The sequence below is a fragment of the Coregonus clupeaformis genome, chromosome 24, assembly GCF_020615455.1.
Source record: "Coregonus clupeaformis isolate EN_2021a chromosome 24, ASM2061545v1, whole genome shotgun sequence".
Lineage (NCBI taxonomy): Eukaryota > Metazoa > Chordata > Actinopteri > Salmoniformes > Salmonidae > Coregonus > Coregonus clupeaformis.
The window spans coordinates 50,452,421-50,473,326 of record NC_059215.1 but is presented as its reverse complement, the minus strand read 5'-3'; the positions used below and the strand labels follow the sequence as shown (position 1 = coordinate 50,473,326).

Here is a 20,906-nt window from a genome sequence, read left to right as displayed (position 1 = left end):
GCCTCCAGCAGGTGTTTATCCGCCCCTCTACGTCACCAGCCTCCTCAAGCTTCTTTTTTGTTAAGAAGAAAGATGGGGGACTGCGCCCCTGCGTTGATTATCGAACACTGAATAAAGCCACGGTTAAGTTCAGCTATCCTTTACCCCTCATCCCAACCATCATCGAACAAATGCACGGGGCGCAGTACTTCATGAAACTGGACTTGAGGAGCGCCTACAATCTGGTGCGCATTCGTGCAGGCGACGAATGGAAAACGTCCTTTTCCATGACCACAGGGAATTACGAGTATCTTGTAATGCCCTTCGGCCTGTCTAATGCTCCTTCAGTCTTCCAGGCCTTTATTATTAACGAAGTGTTTTGGGACATGCTGGGTCGGGATGTAGTAGTTTATATAGACAACATTTTGGTCTATTCTGCTGACCGAGCCCAGCATGTCTCATTAGTCAGGTCTGTGCTGGGAAGATGGTTGGAGCATAACCTATATGTTAAACAAGAAAAATGTTAGTTTTTTTCCAGCGGTCTGTGTCCTTTTTGGGCTACCTCATATCCACGGAGGGAGTGGAGATGGAGGAGCAACGCGTCAGCGCAGTCAGGTCATGGCCCATCCCCAACTCCGTGAAAGCAGTCCAGCGATTCCTGGGGTTTGCCAACTATTTCCGGAGGTTCATCAGGGGCTTCAGCACGGTGGTCGCGCCTCTTACCTCCCTGCTGAGAGGAGGTCCCCAGTGGCTTTGTTGGACGGCAGAGGCGGAGAGGGCATTTGAGACACTGAAGGCACGCTTCACCACTGCTCCCATGCTGGCACATCCCGACCCCTCACTCCCCTTCATCGTCGAGGTGGACGCCTCCGAAGTAGGAGTCATGGCAGTGCTGTCCCAGCGCACCGGAACCCCTCCAAAACTGCGGCCCTGCGCCTTCTACTCCAAGCAGCTGAGCCCCGCCCAGAGGAACTACGACGTAGTGGACTGGGAACTCTTGGCGGACAAGAGGGCTCTGAAGGCATGGAGGCACTGGCTGGAGGTGTCCAAACACCCTTTCCTGGTGTGGACGAATCACCGCAACCTGGACTACATCAGGGCAGCGAAGAGGCTAAACCGAAGACAGGCCAGGTGGGCTCTATTCTTCGCCAGGTTCCAATTCACGCTTTCCTATAGGCCAGGCTCGAAGAATGTGAAGGCAGACGCCCTGTCTCGCCATCAAAGACGCAGAGGAGAGGCAGGGAGAGGAGACCCCCATCATCCCTCCATTCCATATCATTGCACCAGTGGTGTAGGAGGATGGACACCGACATACGGCAGGCCCTGCGTACGGAACCCGCACCTGCACAGTGCCCAGAGAACCGCGCCTACGTGCCCACTGGTGTGCGGGACCACCTCCTTTCCTGGGCGCACACGCCGCCTATGTCGGGTCACCCAGACACCTACCTTATGAAAAGCTCCTTCCCCTGCCGGTTCCACAATGACCCTGGTCTCACCTCTCAATGGACTTTGTCACTGACCTTCCCCCCTCCCAGGGGAACACCACCGTTCTTGTCGTTGTGGATCGGTTTTCCAAAGCTTGTCGCCTCCTTCCTCTGCCTGGGCTCCCGTCGGCCATGCAAACCATGGAAGCTCTTTTTACGCACGTCTTTCGGCACTACGGGATCCCGGAGGACATTGTGTGTTGACCGTGGTCCTCAGTTCACCTCACGCATATGGAAAGCATTCATGGAACGCCTGGGGGTCACGGTCAGTCTCACCTCCGGGTACCGTCCTCAAGCTAACGGGCAGGTGGAGAGGGTCAATCAGGAAGTGGGCAGGCTCCTGAGGTGTTACTGTCAGGGTGGATTTTCTACCTTGGGATGAGGACGCACATAATTCCCTCCGCCACTCCTCCACTAACCTCACTCCTTTCCAGTACGTGTTGGGGTATCAGCCGGCCCTGGCACCTTGGCATCCGAGCCAGACCGAGGCCCCTGTGGTGGATAAGTGGTTTCGGCGCACTGAGGAGATCTGGAACGCTGCGAACACTCATCTCCAGAGGGCCATGCGTCGGCACAAGGAACAGGCCGACCTCCACCGCAGTGGCATCCGAGGGTGCATAACTATTCACCCCCCCAAAGTCAATACTTTGTAAAGCCACCTTTTGCAGCAATTACAGCTGCAAGTCTCTTGGGGGTATATCTCTATAAGCTTGGCACATCTAGCCACTGGGATTTTTCCCATTCTTCAAGGCAGAACTGCTCCAGCTCGTTCAAGTTGGATGGGTTCCGCTGGTGTACAGCAATCTTTAAGTCATACCACAGATTCTCAATTGGATTGAGGTCTGGGCTTTGACTAGGCCATTCCAAGACATTTAAATGTTTCCCCTTACACCACTAGAGTGTTGCTTTAGCAGTATGCTTAGGGTCATTGTCCTGCTGGAAGGTGAACCTCCGTCCCAGTCTCAAATCTCTGGAAGACTGAAAAAGGTTTCCCTCAAGAATTTCCCTGTATTTAGCGCCATCCGTCATTCCTTCAATTCGGACCAGTTTCCCAATCCCTGCCAATGAAAAACATGGTGTTCTCGGGGTGATGAGAGATGTTGGATTTGCGCCAGACAGATCTACAAACATTGAATGGGTTGGGCCAGGAGGAAAGGGTAGGAAGCAAACTGGGACTGGCTGTGAAGGCTGCAGCTCTGGTGAAGTGAAGTTGAAAGCCCCTGTGTTTGCCACCTGTCTGTACAGTGAGCGGCTATTGGCTAATGGTCGCTGGCTGAACCTTCAGAATCTTTAGAACTCGGAGGGAAAGCGGCTGTCATTCTAGAACCAATCAAACGTCTGTCACATCCATTCTACCCCACAGCTGAGTCCAGCTGAGTCCCATAGGGCTCTGGTCAAAAGTAGTGCACTATAGAGAGAATAGGGTGTCATTTGGGACGCACCCTCTGTGTTGTCACATCTGTCTAGCCACCAACTCTGTCACATGAAATTAGAAATGCCTCCCAGTATTGTTTTTTATTTTATTAAACTGTGAATTGTGCCGTGATGCTGTATAAAAACACAGGTTTTATTCTCTACTGAAAAAGCATAAGAAAGTCATAACTTTTATTTGAGATGATGGACGTTTGTGATTATGGTTATGCATGATGGGGTTTTCTTTAACGCCCTGGTTTTCTTTTTCAGCATGAGAGGTAGAGCTATTATAACTGCTACTGAATGTTATAATGTTTGTAATGTTATGCCTGTTCATTTGTAATGTTATGCCTGTTCATTTGTAACGTTATGCCTGTTCATTTGTAATGTTATGCCTGTTCATTCGTAATGTTATGCCTGTTCATTTGTAATGTTATGCCTGTTCATTTGTAATGTTATGCCTGTTCATTTGTAATGTTATGCCTGTTCATTTGTAACGTTATGCCTGTTCATTTGTAATGTTATGCCTGTTCATTCGTAATGTTATGCCTGTTCATTTGTAATGTTATGCCTGTTCATTTGTAATGTTATGCCTGTTCATTTGTAATGTTATGCCTGTTCATGTCACACATTGATCTGTTTCACCAGGTGTCTCCCATTACCTCATGTGTACTGTACATACATATCCTTAAAAAATATATATTTCCCTTTATTACTTTCCAACCCCACCATCCCCTCCCTAATTGGAGTAAACTAGTGAACAACAATGCTTAGGCCTCTACTTCATGCCCATACATACTATATACGTTTTATGGACACAGTCACTAATTATATTTTGTTTGTTTTTACTCCTGAACTTCCTCCGATCATTTTCATGATGTCCATCTGGTATGCTTCTATATGCCATATCTTTCTAACTGTGCTCTTTCACAAAAGCTCACAATATATAACCTATATACTTATTATGGACACAGCATGTCTTACATTAGTTATCTTGTTGTTATTAGTTGTTGTTATTAGTCCCATCCTTCAGCTCCATTCAACACCTCCCATCTATCTCTTAACACCATCCATATTGGATTTCTATTTGCCATATATTTTTCAACTGTACTGTGATGTTCTACAAAAGTTCTGAACCTTTCTATTCTCATTGTTTCTACAGTTTGTGAATTGAAAATAAATATCTTTGCTAAAAGTATTATTATATTATTGATCAATTGACTATGACTTTTCATATCACTGCTATCTGCAGGGCCATGCAAATATTGCAATCCTTCAGCCATTCCTGGACCTGTGTCCAGAAACAAGCTACAAATGGACAGTACCAAAACAAATGATCTAATGATTCTGTCTCTTCACAGCCAAATCTGCAGAGCTGGGAAGATTGTATCCCCCATACAAATAACATTATATTGGTAGCAAGAATTTTATATAATAATTTAAATTGAAAAATTACAAGTTTTGAATCCGGCGTCGTTTTGCGTATCAGTTCATAAACACTATGCCATGGAGTCGGTACGTCAAAAACTCTTCCCAACTATTTTGCAATCTATATGGGACGGCTGTCAATCTTTTGGTCCTTAAATGAAACTGGTAAACTTTTTTATTTATCACAATTTTCTTTAACCAATTATGTTCTTTAATGCAAGGCCGACAGACAAGTTCCTTACTTTTTCCTCCTTCCACTTTCCTCTTCCATTTTTGCGGTAATGCTGCAATTATTTGATTGTAATTTTGGGTAGAGCAGACATTTCCATATGTTTTTGTTAGCTGCATGTGCGACATAACTCCACCATTCCTACCGATAATAACATTTACGAAGATTATACCTTTTTTTGTTTTTTTATTTCTCAAAAAAATAACGTTTTTTAACGTTTTTTAAAATCAATTAGTACATTTGCTCCAGGCATTTATATATAAAACCCAGTCGTACTTTATCAAATGCCTTTTCGAAGTCTGCTATGAATAGTAGGCCTGGCGTCCCAGATTTTTCATAGTGTTCTATTGTTTCCAGTACTTGCCTTATATTATCTCCAATGTATCGCCCATGTAAAAAACCTGTCTGATTAGAATGAATAATGTCCGACAATACCTTTTTAATTCTATGCGCTATACATTTTGCTAGAATTTTTGCATCACAACACTGAAGTGTAAGGGGCCACCAATTTTTTTTATGGAATGGATCTTTATATTTTCCACATGTATCCTGTTTCAGTAATAATGAAATCAGACCTTCTTCTTGATAATCTACCATTTACATAGGAATGGTAAAAACATGCTAATAACGGTCCTCTGAGTATATCAAAAAAGGTTTGGTATACCTCGACTGGTATGCCATCCAACAATGGAGTTTTCCCGGACTTAAATTCTTTAATTGCATCCAGAAGTTCCTCCTCTGTAATTTCACCTTCACATGAGTCTTTCTGTATGGCTGTTAATTTTACATTATCAATAGAAAAAAATCTCTACAATTTGCTTCAGTTAGAGGAGATGGAGGCGACTGAAACGAAAACATATGCTTAAAGTACTATGTTTCCTCCTTCAAAATATAATTTGGTGAATCATGGGTGACTCCGTCATTTGTAACCAGTTTCAATAAATTCTTTTTGGTAGCATTCCTATGTTGAAGATTAAAAAATAATTTGGTGCATTTTTCCCCATATTCCATCCAGTTTGCTTTATTTTTATAATATATTATACTTGATCTTTCTTGAATAAGTTTCTCAATTTATTTTTGTTTTTCCTCTAATTTATTCTGAGCCTCTATGTTACAGTTTTTTTTTGCTATCTATCTGTTCTGTTAGACCTTCTATTTCCTTTGTTAGTGTGGACTCTTTTGACCTAAATTGCTTTTGTTTTCGAGATGAGTACTGAATTGCATGGCCTCTAAAGGCACATTTAAAGGTGTCCCATACAATAAGGGGATTTGCTGTACCTACAGTGGGGAGAACAAGTATTTGATACACTGCCGATTTTGCAGGTTTTCCTACTTACAAAGCATGTAGAGGTCTGTAATTTTTATCATAGGTACACTTCAACTGTGAGAGACGGAATCTAAAACAAAAATCCAGAAAATCACATTGTATGATTTTTAAGTAATTAATTTGCATTCTATTGCATGACATAAGTATTTGATCACCTACCAACCAGTAAGAATTCCGGCTCTCACAGACCTGTTAGTTTTTCTTTAAGAAGCCCTCCTGTTCTCCACTCATTACCTGTATTAACTGCACCTGTTTGAACTCGTTACCTGTATAAAAGACACCTGTCCACACACTCAATCAAACAGACTCCAACCTCTCCACAATGGCCAAGACCAGAGAGCTGTGTAAGGACATCAGGGATAAAATTGTAGACCTGCACAAGGCTGGGATGGGCTACAGGACAATAGGCAAGCAGCTTGGTGAGAAGGCAACAACTGTTGGCGCAATTATTAGAAAATGGAAGAAGTTCAAGATGACGGTCAATCAACCTCAGTCTGGGGCTCCATGCAAGATCTCACCTCTTGGGGCATCAATGATCATGAGGAAGGTGAAGGATCAGCCCAGAAGTACACGGCAGGACCTTCAGGTTAATGACCTGAAGAAAGCTGGGACCACAGTCTCAAAGAAAACCATTAGTAACACACTACGCCGTCATGGATTAAAATCCTGCAACGCACGCAAGGTCCCCCTGCTCAAGCCAGCACATGTCCAGGCCCATCTGAAGTTTGCCAATGACCATCTGGATGATCCAGAGGAGGAATGGGAGAAGGTCATGTGGTCTGATGAGACAAAAATAGAGCTTTTTGGTCTAAACTCCACTCGCCGTGTTTGGAGAAAGAAGAAGGATGAATACAACCCCAAGAACACCATCCCAATCGTGAAGCATGGAGGTGGAAACATTATTCTTTGGGGATGCTTTTCTGCAAAGGGGACAGGACGACTGCACCGTATTGAGGGGAGGATGGATGGGGCCATGTATCGCGAGATCTTGGCCAACAACCTCATTCCCTCAGTAAGAGCATTGAAGTTGGGTCGTGGCTGGGTCTTCCAGCATGACAACGACCCGAAACACACAGCCAGGGTAACTAAGGAGTGGCTCCGCAAGAAGCATCTCAAGGTCCTGGAGTGGCATGGCCAGTCTCCAGACCTGAACCCAATAGACAATCTTTAGAGGGAACTGAAAGTCCGTATTGCCCAGCGACAGCCCCGAAACATGAAGGATCTGGAGAAGGTCTGTATGGAGGAGTGGGCCAAAATCCCTGCTGCAGTGTGTGCAAACCTGGTCAAGACCTACAGGAAACGTATGATCTCTGTAATTGCAAACAAAGGTTTCTGTACCAAATATTAAGTTCTGCTTTTCTGATGTATCAAATACTTATGTCATGCAATAAAATGCTAATTAATTACTTAAAAATCATACAATGTGATTTTCTGGATTTACAGACCTCTACATGCTTTGTAAGTAGGAAAACCTGCAAAATCGGCAGTGTATCAAATACTTGTTCTCCCCACTGTATGTTATGTCGGAAAAAAATCAGTTATAAATTCCTCTGTCCTAGTTAAAAACAAGTTATCATCCAATAGGCTTTGATTAAATGTCCAATATCCTCGCCCACGTGGAAATTCAGTAAGAGTAATGTATATGCCAATTATATGATGGTCCGACCGCATTCTGTCCCCTATCAACACTTTTTAAACTTTTGGTGCCAACGAGAATGCCATAAGAAAGTAGTCAAGATGACTAGCTTGATTGAGTCTCCGCCATGTATATCTCACTAGATCAGGATATTTAAGCCTCCATATATCTACTAGTTCTAATGTATCCATGACATTCACAATTTCCTTAAGAGCATGAGGGTGATTGTAGTGTGATTTCCTTTACGGGTCCATTGAGCTATTTAAAACAATATTATATTCTCCCACCATAATAATAGAGTCTTGAATTGCTTGCAAGGTCGATAATTTATCATATATATTTTCAAAGAAGTGTGGATCATCATTATTTGGTCCGTAAAGGTTAATGAGCCATATTTGTTTATGGTCCAATAACATATTTAAAATAATCCATCTACCTTGCGTATCTATTTGGACAATTTGCACATTCGGATCGAAATTACTGTTAATTAATATCATCACCCCTTTTGAGTTTCTTAGCCCATGGGAGAGGTATATTTCCCCCCCCCCCCATTCTTTTTTCCACGCAACTTCATCTAGAATTGTTGAATGGGTTTCCTGTAAACAATAGATATTATATTCCTTCTCTTTGAACCATGTAAATATTGTTCTTCTTTTGTTATTATCTGCTGAGCCATTACAATTATAACTGGCTATACTTATTTCACCACATACCATAATGAGATACAAGTTTCAAATCTGTTTGTCATTATATATGTTTGTAAATTTACCAATAGAAAATAGCTAGAGTGTCCATATAGCTATACCATGATATTTGCAATGTCACTAAATAACCCTCCAATTGTTCTCCACTAATTCCCCCGCTAAAACCCCTCCCCATCCAAAATTGGGCCGTCATCCCAGTGATCAGCATACCACCCCTGTCCCCCCGGATCCCTATGCCCCCGAGGGGCCAGGACCCATCCATCGAAAACATCACATAGTGCCACCCACAAAACAGCAGGTCAACCGCCAAAAACATTTCCAATGCTCTCACCTCAATATATTTATATAGCTATTTAAAAAATATCTATTCAAATATCTTGCATATCTTATTTTCCATCATTTTCAATTAATGTGCGTAATAATGTCGGCATTCATGCGTAGGATTTTAACCTATAACCCGAATTGCCATTGTATTACATTACATTTTAACAAGCAACTACCACTTCAGCAAACTACCACTCCCCAAAACAGATGCTGGACACAAACTCACACACACACACACACACACACCCACACACACACGCTCACCCCCCTCCCCTACAACCAGCCACAAGATCAGATGCTCAGTGGTTGATACATCCCAGAGTCCAACTCAAGAAAGAACCTGATTTACGAATGCACATACAGTTACAGCCGTTTGAGAAAGAATGCAAGATTGAGCAAAAGTGAACAACAATGTGAGATTTGATTAATCTATTTAATCAATCAATCAATCAATTTTATTTTATATAGCCCTTCTTACATCAGCTAATATCTCGAAGTGCTGTACAGAAACCCAGCCTAAAACCCCAAACAGCTAGTAATGCAGGTGTAGAAGCACGGTGGCTAGGAAAAACTCCCTAGAAAGGCGAAAGCCTAGGAAGAAACCTAGAGAGGAACCAGGCTATGAGGGGTGGCCAGTCCTCTTCTGGCTGTGCCGGGTGGAGATTATAACAGAACCATGCCAAGATGTTCAAAAAATGTTAATCTATGTTAAGTCCTAGGTGATGGAGATCAGATCCACCCTCTTCACCTGAGACACAAACACTCTGGTCCCCCGTTGTAACCATTTTCCGAAGCATCTCCGTGCAGTCATACCTTTGATTATTTTGTGCCACTTGGGCCACAATAGTAAGCCCCCTCTCTGATTGTCCGTGTGTGACCCCCTCCCCATGGGTTACTGCAGCCAGTGTTGCCAGCACTGCCACTACTTGGGTGGGGGTACCCCACCGGAATCCCCACCGGCTAGGTACAAGGTCGTCAAGGTTCTCATTAGCAGCTTTGAGAATTTCCTTGTATATTATGCTCCCCCATCGGGGGCTCTGGCTTTGTAGGACCAACCCTGCCAGGCAGGCTCAGAATCTTGAGGGGACAGTGCTGCTCAAGTAGGTCTCTGACTGCATTTATTTCTCTGTTTAGGCTGCATATAGGCAATTCACAGCAGGTCCATAAAACAGATGTGGACTTCTCTTTGGTGTATGGGTCGCTCAGGTGGGTATCCAGGATATAGGGTTGGGGATCGTTCCATCATGATAGGACAATAAAAAATAGATTAGATGTATACTATATTTAAAAATGTATATCCCTCATCTACACAAAATTTGAAAGCTCCCTCTCACAACCCCTGCTCATAGACACCCGTTGGCTCTGGGATATGCAACCATTTCCCCTCTCACTCACTTAACGACAGACTTTTCCAAACACAAAAACGCACTCCACATGGCTGATTGCGGAGGATAGGGGCCGAGCGCGCGCCTGCATCCCACACCTGCCGCAGGGGGGAAAGGACGCCAGGGAGAACACAGGACCAACCACAACAACCGTCCGCCAAAACAACAATTGCCTGCCAAAAATGCAATGTTCTAATTAGTTGTATTTGAAGATGTATTATTATGCTTTTTATCTTTTCTTGTTATATCGTTTTATCCTTTTATAAAATACTATACATGTTCTTTAATATTACAATCCCTATCATGGCTAGTATTGGGTGTTCCATTATTCGACCCCTCTATTAGAACTTTCAGAATAGACATGGAGTAATCTTTGTGTCTCGGAACATTTGGTTGTCAATATACAGTTTATCGACAACAAGTGCAACACGTTTCCCTTTTAATCTATTTTCCTTGAAGATTGGATACAGAACTTTGCGCCTTTCTGCAATCTCCCTCGGAAACTGATCATTCATGCCTATTTTCGTGCCAGCAAGTCTTTTACCTAGGCTTTTAACCATTGCTTTATCCTTAAAAAAAAGCACATTTGGCAACGATTGGACGCTCGTATTTCTGTCCTCTTTGTCCGAAACGCTGTACACGTTCGAGTTGGATTTTATCGACAGCTTCGAGTGGAATCTGCAGCGCTGTAAGAAGGAAGTCCTTCACAATATTCTCAGTTACTTCTCCCTCTTTTTCCTGAATACCCGTAAGTACTAGATTTTCTCTCATTGATCTAGTTTGGATGTCTAGTAAGGCTTCTCTCAGAAGGTTGTTCTCCTGTTTAAGTTCCCTAACGTCCGTTTCCATAGTTACTGTCACTTTTAATTATTTGGTTTCTTTCTCCATTATCGCTGCTTTTTCGTCACTCATTTCAAGACTCTCCTTCAACTCCTTTCCACACTTACCAGACCCAGTGGTGAAAATAATAAATCATCTGTATCAGTCGACGAGTCGCGTTTTCTCTTGGGGATTGGTTCTCCGGTGGAAAATAAGTATTTGGTCAATAACAAAAGTTCTCAATACTTTGTTATATACCCTTTGTTGGCAATGACACAGGTCAAACGTTTTCTGTAAGTCTTCACAAGGTTTTCACACACTGTTGCTGGTATTTTGGCCCAATCCTCCATGCAGATCTCCTCTAGAGCAGTGATGTTTTGGGTCTGTCACTGGGCAACACAGACTTTCAACTCCCTCCAAAGATTTTCTATGGGGTTGAGATCTGGAGACTGGCTAGGCCACTCCAGGACCTTGAAATGCTTCTTACGAAGCCACTCCTTCGTTGCCCGGGCGGTGTGTTTGGGATCATTGTCATGCTGAAAGACCCAGCCACGTTTCATCTTCAATGCCCTTGCTGATGGAAGGAGGTTTTCACTCAAAATCTCACGATACATGGCCCCATTCATTCTTTCCTTTACACGGATCAGTCGTCCTGGTCCCTTTGCAGAAAAACAGCCCCAAAGCATGATGTTTCCACCCCCATGCTTCACAGTAGGTATGGTGTTCTTTGGATGCAACTCAGCATTCTTTGTCCTCCAAACATGACGAGTTGAGTTTTTACCAAAAAGTTCTATTTTGGTTTCATCTGACCATATGACATTCTCCCAATCCTCTTCTGGATCATCCAAATGCACTCTAGCAAACTTCAGACGGGCCTGGACATGTACTGGCTTAAGCAGGGGGACACGTCTGGCACTGCAGGATTTGAGTCCCTGGCGGCGTAGTGTGTTACTGATGGTAGGCTTTGTTACTTTGGTCCCAGCTCTCTGCAGGTCATTCACTAGGTCCCCCCGTGTGGTTCTGGGATTTTTGCTCACCGTTCTTGTGATCATTTTGACCCCACGGGGTGAGATCTTGCGTGGAGCCCCAGATCGAGGGAGATTATCAGTGGTCTTGTATGTCTTCCATTTCCTAATAATTGCTCCCACAGTTGATTTCTTCAAACCAAGCTGCTTACCTATTGCAGATTCAGTCTTCCCAGCCTGGTGCAGGTCTACCATAGTCTTTGGTCTTGGCCATAGTGGAGTTTGGAGTGTGACTGTTTGAGGTTGTGGACAGGTGTCTTTTATACTGATAACAAGTTCAAACAGGTGCCATTAATACAGGTAACGAGTGGAGGACAGAGGAGCCTCTTAAAGAAGAAGTTACAGGTCTGTGAGAGCCAGAAATCTTGCTTGTTTGTAGGTGACCAAATACTTATTTTCCACCATCATTTGCAAATAAATTCATTAAAAATCCTACAATGTGATTTTCTGGAATTTCTTTTCTCAATTTGTCTGTCATAGTTGACGTGTACCTATGATGAAAATTACAGGCCTCTCTCATCTTTTTAAGTGGGAGAACTTGCACAATTGGTGGCTGACTAAATACTTGTTTCCCCCACTGTATATACACGTGTTTGTTTTGGGCTGCGTCCCTGTCGTTTTTAATGACGTACCTTGTGTTGGGTGGAGTAAATAAAACCCCTAATACGTATTCCTGCGCCTGTCTTCTAATCATTATACAACGTGACAATATCATGTTTCTTTAGACCTGTTTAAAATAAATAATGGATTTACTGTGAAGGTGTAGGCTATATTACATGGATTTATTAGACTTTTTTAAATGTAGATGTTCCAAAGGTCTGCATCAGTGGCTTGTAGGCTATGTGTGGAAGCCAGGAGATGCTAAATGTGTTTATGTTAATTATCGGTAAAACGATCTACTTATCTCACAGCTGTCTATAAACCTATCTACTTAGCTCATAGTGGTCTATAAAACCATCTACTTATCTTCTCATAGCTGTCTATAAAACGATCTACGTATCTCATAGCTGTCTATAAAACGATATACTTATCTCATAGCTGTCTATAAAACGATCTACTTATCTCATAGCTGTCTATAAAACAATCTACTTAGCTCATAGTGGTCTATAAAACCATCTACTTATCTTCTCATAGCTGTCTATAAACCTATCTACTTATCTCATAGCGGTCTATAAAACAATCTACTTATCTCATAGTTGTCTATAAAACAATCTACTTATCTCATAGTTGCCTATAAACCTATCTACCTCAGTGTCTGTCCCTAGTTTTAAATTCACATTCCATCACAACGCATTCAGGATGAGAGAGGGGGAGAGACACAGAGAGAGGCAAAAAGAGAGACAGGGAGAGAGGGAGACAGAGAGTGAGAGAGTGAGAGAGCGAGAGAGCTAGAGAGCGAGAGAGAGTGAGAGAGAGCGAGAATGAATAGAGAAATTATTAAATAATCTTCCCTCCCATTTGTAAGAGAGGGTTAGGGTTAGAAGCTGAGGCAAAGGAGAGCAAGACAGACATTCAGACAACCGGATGGTCATTCATTTAATGAACTTACAGATACTGAGACATCATTTGCCATGAATGACAGTCAGACACAGCAGTTTACTGTAATATAGGTATCAATCCTAGAGTTGCCTAGCGATGCATGCAGGTGTTTTGTGTCTATCTCAAACCAAAAGCTCTGTACTGTTCTAGAACCTCTATCATAACTGTCAAAAATCCCATATATATACTGAGTCATATCAAACAGATTGAAAAAAATAAATGAACACCTCAGAGAATCGTTCTGACTGATAGCAATGGAACTATGCTTGTCAAACTGCATGACATCCCCGCTGGCAATGCCAGCAGCATGTTACACGGAGGGTTTAAAACACAGTTTACTACCATTAGTCTTCCCCTGTGTGAAACGTGGAGCTTGGGTTGCAACACATGTACGACAGGGATGCTTGTAACAGCCCAATAGTCTGTCAATATGAAGAATGGAGGTCGATAGGTGATGTCAGAGTAAGTGGTCATAGAATGGCCATAAAACGATCGGTCAGACGTTATGTTCACAAGCAAAAGGTGGCCAGACTAGAGAAATCACTCGGACACCTTTCCGTGACTCTCCTAAAACAAGTGTTCAAATGGACATTGCAGAACAAGCATCCTTTGGCGTTCTTTAAGTAGGAGATAAGCGCTTACAATCCTACTCTTTTATATCAAAACCTACTGGTTAATGTTTATTTTATTTATTTATTTGTACACCAGTTACAAACATACACATACGAACGACAACTTACAGACACACTCAAACACAGACTACATCTCATCTGCCCAGACTCACATGCTCACACCCCCATCCCTCAAAAAAGCTTTCAAACAGCTAATTTGTCCCTAGAAGTACAACCTTGAAAAGACTTGGCTGCGTTGCCAGTTCGGAGGCTAGAACATACAATCTGTTAGCACGTTCCGCTAGCTATGAACCCCATTGTTTTAGCGCTGTACAGCTTCTCTCGCTGCCTGCAATTTCCCCCCTAGCGTAGCACAAGCACCACAGTTTCAAAGTCAGCTTAGGGACAAAGTACAAAGTAGCACTTACACCACGTTGTGGCACTTCTTACATGTTGGAGCATTAGCATTAGTGCTCCATTTTGCTGTAATGTTGGAACGCTGATTAGCGCTCCACGGTGTTAGCAGCTGCTGCTACTGCCACTGCCGTCGCTATACTGGCTCCTCTGTGCCAGGGTGAGCTGCCGCTAATTACCCATGCTATGGTTACCGGGGCTTGGGGGAGCAGGGAAGAGAGGGGTGTGGGAGGGTTGAGGGAAGGGCAAACCCCTGTTGGAGACTCTTTTTAATTTCCCCTTCCATTCTTCCTCCCATCGTGTATCACTTTTTCCTGCAAAGCGGGTAAAATGTGACTTTGGCGAACTTGTGTAGCGCTTTAGCGCACGTCCTTCCAGGTGATCACCTTTAAAGGGGATACAGTGACTTAACAAGCCTAGCGACAAGATCTTCAAAACCGCACGCGATTAATAATGAACGACTGGAGCCCCACGACAGGACAACAAAAGGATACACATTTCAAAGAGCCATCGATCTGGGTCTGGACACGACGAGCGCAAGAGCACTCTCAAATCTGTCCCAAATCCCCAGTCCTCACCTCTCATCCTATCTCCATCTCATAAAGTATCCTAGCCTGCCAGCGCATCCAGAAGAGAAACCGTACTGTGGCCAAGAGAGATTACGGTCCTCTGAGGCAATCAATATGAAATGCACCTGCTATTTTCAGCATAGAACCATTTAAAAGATTTATCCGGTGGTTTCCCAAACGGAGCGCATGCACACAGATATTCATATGAGTGCAGCCGTGTAAAAAAAGAGTGTCTCATTGTCTTCCAACAATGAGAGAAAGTGAGCATAAGCAAATAAACAAATAACAGGAAAGGTGATTAATAACAGAACATCTATGGATTCTGTCTGAATTGTCATAAGCAGAGAGAAAGAGAGAGGGAGAAAGAGGGAGAATTGGACAAACGATTGAACTCCTCTCTGCTTTGTCCGCCCACCCCTCCTCCAAACCACGAGCAACTTCTCGCCGCGCGTTGGCCTACTTGTCTCCTCTTACCTTTCTCCTGGCTGAGGCTTCGGATATTGCCGGCATTGTCCATGATGTATTACCCCCTGAAGAACAGGCTCCATTGTTCTGCTAAAACCGAGACAGAGGGGCTGGGTTCTCCTGGACTGCCATCAGGGGGGCTGCTGATCTCAGGCAGGAGGAGGACAGAGGAAAGCTGTGTCTCATGGGTGTCATCAGAGAGGTGAGAAAGCTGAGGCAAAGTACCCTCTATCCCTTGATCTCTCTCTCTCTCTCTCTCTCTCTCTCTCTCTCTCTCTCTCTGTCTTCCCTCTCTCTCTCTCTCTCTCTCTCTCTCTGTCTCTCTCTCTCTCTCTCTCTCTCTCTGTCTCTCTCTCTCTCTCTCTCTCTCTGTCTCTCTCTCTCTCTCTCTCTCTCTCTCTCTCTCTCTCTCTCTCTCTCTCTCTCTCCTGTCTCTCTCTCTCTCTCTCTCTCTCTCTCTCTCTCTCTCTGTCTTCCCTCTCTCTCTCTCTCTCTCTCTCTCTGTCTTCCCTCTCTCTCTCTCTCTCTCTCTCTCTCTCTCTCTCTCTCTCTCTCTCTCTCTCTCTCTCTCTCTCTCTCTCTCTCTCTCTCTCTTTGTCTTCCCTCTCTCTCTCTCTCTCTCTCTCTGTCTTCCCTCTCTCTCTCTCTCTCTCTCTCTCTCTCTCTCTCTCTCTATCTCAGAAAACTTGTCAAGCAGTCAACCAGGCAGGTTGCAACTGAGACGCTGTGGTATGGTGTGTCTTATGGTGTAGTTTCTGTATTGTTCTGGCGGGGGGGAGCGAGGAACGCCCGGAGAGCCTGGGGAGTGTGCTCAGAGCAGTCAGCCTCTCACAGCACTCGAGAGCCTTCGCTCGGCTCACAGATCACCTTGGAGAAGAGGAGCTATAGAGAGAGAGAGAGGGAGGGGAGGGGGGAGAGAGAGAGAGAGAGAGAGAGGGGGAGGGGAGGAGGGAGAGAGACAGAACAAGAGCAAGAAAGAGAAAAAGGAAGAACGAGAGGGAGAGAAATAGAGGGGGAGGAGCAAGAGGAAGACATACAGAGAGAGAGGCACGAGGTGTCTGGGATTTGCAGCAGGAGTGGAGTGAGTTCTGGCACACGTATTATTCAGGGTCGAGCTGCTGAGAGAGAGAGGGAGAGAGGAGTGTGGATGGGTGCGTCCCACGACTGTGGCGTGGGGTAGGCAGAGGGAAAGAGAAATAGAGAGAGGGGGGAGCAGAGGATGAGAAGGGGTGGCGGTGTCCTCTTCCAAGGAGTTTGGGTGCAGGAGGAGGGCAGGGACTACTGCACTAATACCCCTCACCCTGGGTTGGACAGGGCACTGCTCTACTGCACTAATACCCCTCACCCTGGGTTGGACAGGGCACTGCTCTACTACACTAATACCCCTCACCCTGGGTTGGACAGGGCACTGCTCTACTCCACTAATACCCCTCACCCTGGGTTGGACAGGGCACTGCTCTACTACACTAATACCCCTCACCCTGGGTTGGACAGGGCACTGCTCTACTTCACTAATACCCCTCACCCTGGGTTGGACAGGGCACTGCTCTACTACACTAATACCCCTCACCCTGGGTTGGACAGGGCACTGCTCTACTCCACTAATACCCCTCACCCTGGGTTGGACAGGGCACTGCTCTACTACACTAATACCCCTCACCCTGGGTTGGACAGGGCACTGCTCTACTACACTAATACCCCTCACCCTGGGTTGGACAGGGCACTGCTCTACTCCACTAATACTCCTCACCCTGTGTTGGACAGGGCATTGCTCTACTACACTACTGTGGGTTGTATATAATGTCTCCAAATATACATAAAATGTACAAATGTTGCTTCAAATAGGTCAATTCTGATAATACCATGAGAAATTGGCTATATATAATTTGTGGATAAACTATGTATTGGAACATGCTCCGACCCTTTGGTCTGTAATGAGTGGACAAGCGGTGGAACATGCTCCGACCCTTTGGTCTGTAATGAATGGACAAGCGGTGGAACATGCTCCGACCCTTTGGTCTGTAATGAGTGGACAAGCGGTGGAACATGCTCCGACCCTTTGGTCTGTAATGAATGGACAAGCGGTGGAACATGCTCCGACCCTTTGGTCTGTAATGAGTGGACAAGCGGTGGAACATGCTCAGACTCTGACGTCAATGCAATGTTTGTCCTGTCTGAAATCTGTCTACCTTGTCTTACTATAGCTTGTCCCTGTTAACCCTGTTAACCCTATCCCTGTTAACCCTATCCCTGTTAACACTATCCCTGTTTACACTATCCCTGTTAACCCTATCCCTGTTAACCTTATCCCTGTTAACACTATCCCTGTTAACCCTATCCCTGTTAACACTATCCCTGTTAACCCTATCCCTGTTAACCCTATCCCTGTTAACCCTATCCCTGTTAACACTATCCCTGTTAACCCTATCCCTGTTAACCCTATCCCTGTTAACCCTATCCCTGTTAACCCTATCCCTGTTAACCCTAACCCTGTTAACCCTGTTAACCCTGTTAACCCTATCCCTGTTAACCCTATCCCTGTTAACCCTATCCCTGTTAACCCTGTTAACCCTATCCCTGTTAACCCTATCCCTGTTAACCCTGTTAACACTATCCCTGTTAACACTATCCCTGTTAACCCTATCCCTGTTAACCCTGTTAACCCTATCCCTGTTAACCCTGTTAACCCTATCCCTGTTAACCCTATCCCTGTTAACCCTATCCCTGTTAACACTATCCCTGTTAACACTATCCCTGTTAACCCTATCCCTGTTAACCCTATCCCTGTTAACCCTATCCCTGTTAACCCTATCCCTGTTAACCCTGTTAACCCTGTTAACCCTATCCCTGTTAACACTATCCCTGTTAACCCTATCCCTGTTAACCCTATCCCTGTTAACTCTATCCCTGTTAACCCTATCCCTGTTAACACTATCCCTGTTAACCCTGTTAACCCTGTTAACCCTATCCCTGTTAACACTATCCCTGTTAACTCTATCCCTGTTAACCCTATCCCTGTTAACCCTATCCCTGTTAACCCTGTTAACCCTGTTAACCCTATCCCTGTTAACACTATCCCTGTTAACCCTGTTAACCCTATCCCTGTTAACCCTGTTAACCCTATCCCTGTTAACCCTATCCCTGTTAACCCTATCCCTGTTAACTCTATCCCTGTTAACACTATCCCTGTTAACTCTATCCCTGTTAACCCTGTTAACCCTGTTAACCCTATCCCTGTTAACCCTATCCCTGTTAACCCTGTTAACCCTATCCCTGTTAACCCTATCCCTGTTAACCCTATCCCTGTTAACCCTGTTAACCCTATCCCTGTTAACCCTGTTAACCCTATCCCTGTTAACCCTATCCCTGTTAACCCTATCCCTGTTAACCCTATCCCTGTTAACCCTGTTAACCCTGTTAACCCTATCCCTGTTAACCCTATCCCTGTTAACCCTATCCCTGTTAACCCTATCCCTGTTAACTCTATCCCTGTTAACCCTATCCCTGTTAACCCTGTTAACCCTGTTAACCCTATCCCTGTTAACACTATCCCTGTTAACCCTATCCCTGTTAACCCTATCCCTGTTAACCCTATCCCTGTTAACCCTATCCCTGTTAACCCTATCCCTGTTAACCCTATCCCTGTTAACTCTATCCCTGTTAACCCTATCCCTGTTAACCCTATCCCTGTTAACTCTATCCCTGTTAACTCTATCCCTGTTAACCCTATCCCTGTTAACTCTATCCCTGTTAACCCTATCCCTGTTAACCCTATCCCTGTTAACACTATCCCTGTTAACCCTATCCCTGTTAACTCTATCCCTGTTAACCCTATCCCTGTTAACCCTATCCCTGTTAACCCTATCCCTGTTAACCCTGTTAACCCTATCCCTGTTAACCCTGTTAACTCTATCCCTGTTAACCCTATCCCTGTTAACCCTATCCCTGTTAACACTATCCCTGTTAACCCTATCCCTGTTAACTCTATCCCTGTTAACTCTATCCCTGTTAACCCTATCCCTGTTAACCCTATCCCTGTTAACTCTATCCCTGTTAACTCTATCCCTGTTAACTCTATCCCTGTTAACCCTATCCCTGTTAACTCTATCCCTGTTAACCCTATCCCTGTTAACTCTATCCCTGTTAACTCTATCCCTGTTAACTCTATCCCTGTTAACCCTATCCCTGTTAACTCTATCCCTGTTAACTCTATCCCTGTTAACTCTATCCCTGTTAACCCTATCCCTGTTAACTCTATCCCTGTTAACCCTATCCCTGTTAACCCTGTTAACCCTGTTAACCCTATCCCTGTTAACCCTATCCCTGTTAACCCTGTTAACCCTGTTAACCCTATCCCTGTTAACCCTATCCCTGTTAACCCTATTAACCCTGTTAACCCTATCCCTGTTAACCCTATCCCTGTTAACCCTGTTAACCCTGTTAACCCTATCCCTGTTAACCCTATCCCTGTTAACCCTGTTAACCCTGTTAACCCTATCCCTGTTAACCCTATCTCTGCTGGCACCCTGCAAGGCTCAGCTCAGGCAGCATCAGCCGTAGCCACATCTCTCACACTTTTATTCCACATCAAGAGCGATATCCCCTTTGAGGTCTCTGTTTATGATGAATCATTCATGGTTTTCGGCTCTGCTCTGGCCAGGTGTGGCGATAGAGATTGCTGGTCAGAAGAACTGTCTTGCCGTGACCTGACCTCTCCCACTCACCCGACTTCAAATGACATCCGGGTCAAGCTCAGGTCAGCTCAGTCACTTTGTTTAAGGAGTAGAGGAACTACATGTGTCTTTATCTCTAGAGTGTTGTTCTCACTGGTGAGGTTTGAAGTTATCTGGACATAACAACAAGGCTGGTTATTGGACACAGAGTGGTCGATACCTCCCTAACCAGATCCCAGCAATGTGATGTGACAAAAGCCACAGTACCTCAGCTGATAAGAAACTGCGGACAGGGTGGCTCGGAAAGTGCAGATAACACGGTGGATCGACGAAAACATCACCCCGCTTTATACGCCCGGTAGGTGCTGGCGGTTCTAAAAGTCGTTGTGTGGCCGCTGTATCGAAACATTGAGATGATTGAAGCCAGGTTTGCCTTTTTTGTGTGATGTGAAAACACTGGGGAAAAAAACATTGTCAACCTGAAAAACACCTTAGTCTGGTTTACGAGAAAAGGGCTGGAAATGGCTGCTAGTCAACTGTGACGTGTTATCTGTTCTCTTGATTGAACAAGTCCCAAGTCTCCACTTCTATCTCTCTACTGGAATAGGACTGCCCCTCTCACTACCACTGTGGGATATACTGTAGAATAAAGGCAACTGCTGAGAGAATCAAGCTGTCAGAATAATTTCCTGCCTGACTTGGCTAGACTTTGACAGTCCGTTTTTCAACAGACAATACGTTGTGACAGACAACAGCAACGTATAGGTAGCATCTGCTGTGCCAACTAAAACAGCCATTTGGAAATGGAGAAGATCGACAGCCATGCTCATAGCATATGGTGGCTTAGCGAAAGTTTATAGTCATTTTAAAATACAGTGTTTG

At 44.5% G+C, this 20,906-nt stretch overlaps 1 protein-coding gene across 2 annotated transcripts in view; it reads right to left on the bottom strand.

Annotated features, from left to right (window-relative positions):
- LOC121537685 (1-phosphatidylinositol 4,5-bisphosphate phosphodiesterase eta-2-like) overlaps nucleotides 1-20,906 on the bottom strand; it is a 169,809-nt gene that overhangs the window by 93,077 nt on the left and 55,826 nt on the right. The window contains exon 1 of one of the 2 annotated variants that reach the window (XM_041845282.2): nucleotides 15,361-15,630. The exons of the other annotated variant lie outside the window; for it this stretch is intronic. Coding sequence (XP_041701216.2) covers nucleotides 15,361-15,403 — 43 coding nt within the window. The 5' untranslated portion in view covers nucleotides 15,404-15,630. Of the gene's footprint in view, nucleotides 1-15,360; nucleotides 15,631-20,906 lie in introns of those variants that run through there. 2 annotated transcript variants of the gene reach the window in all.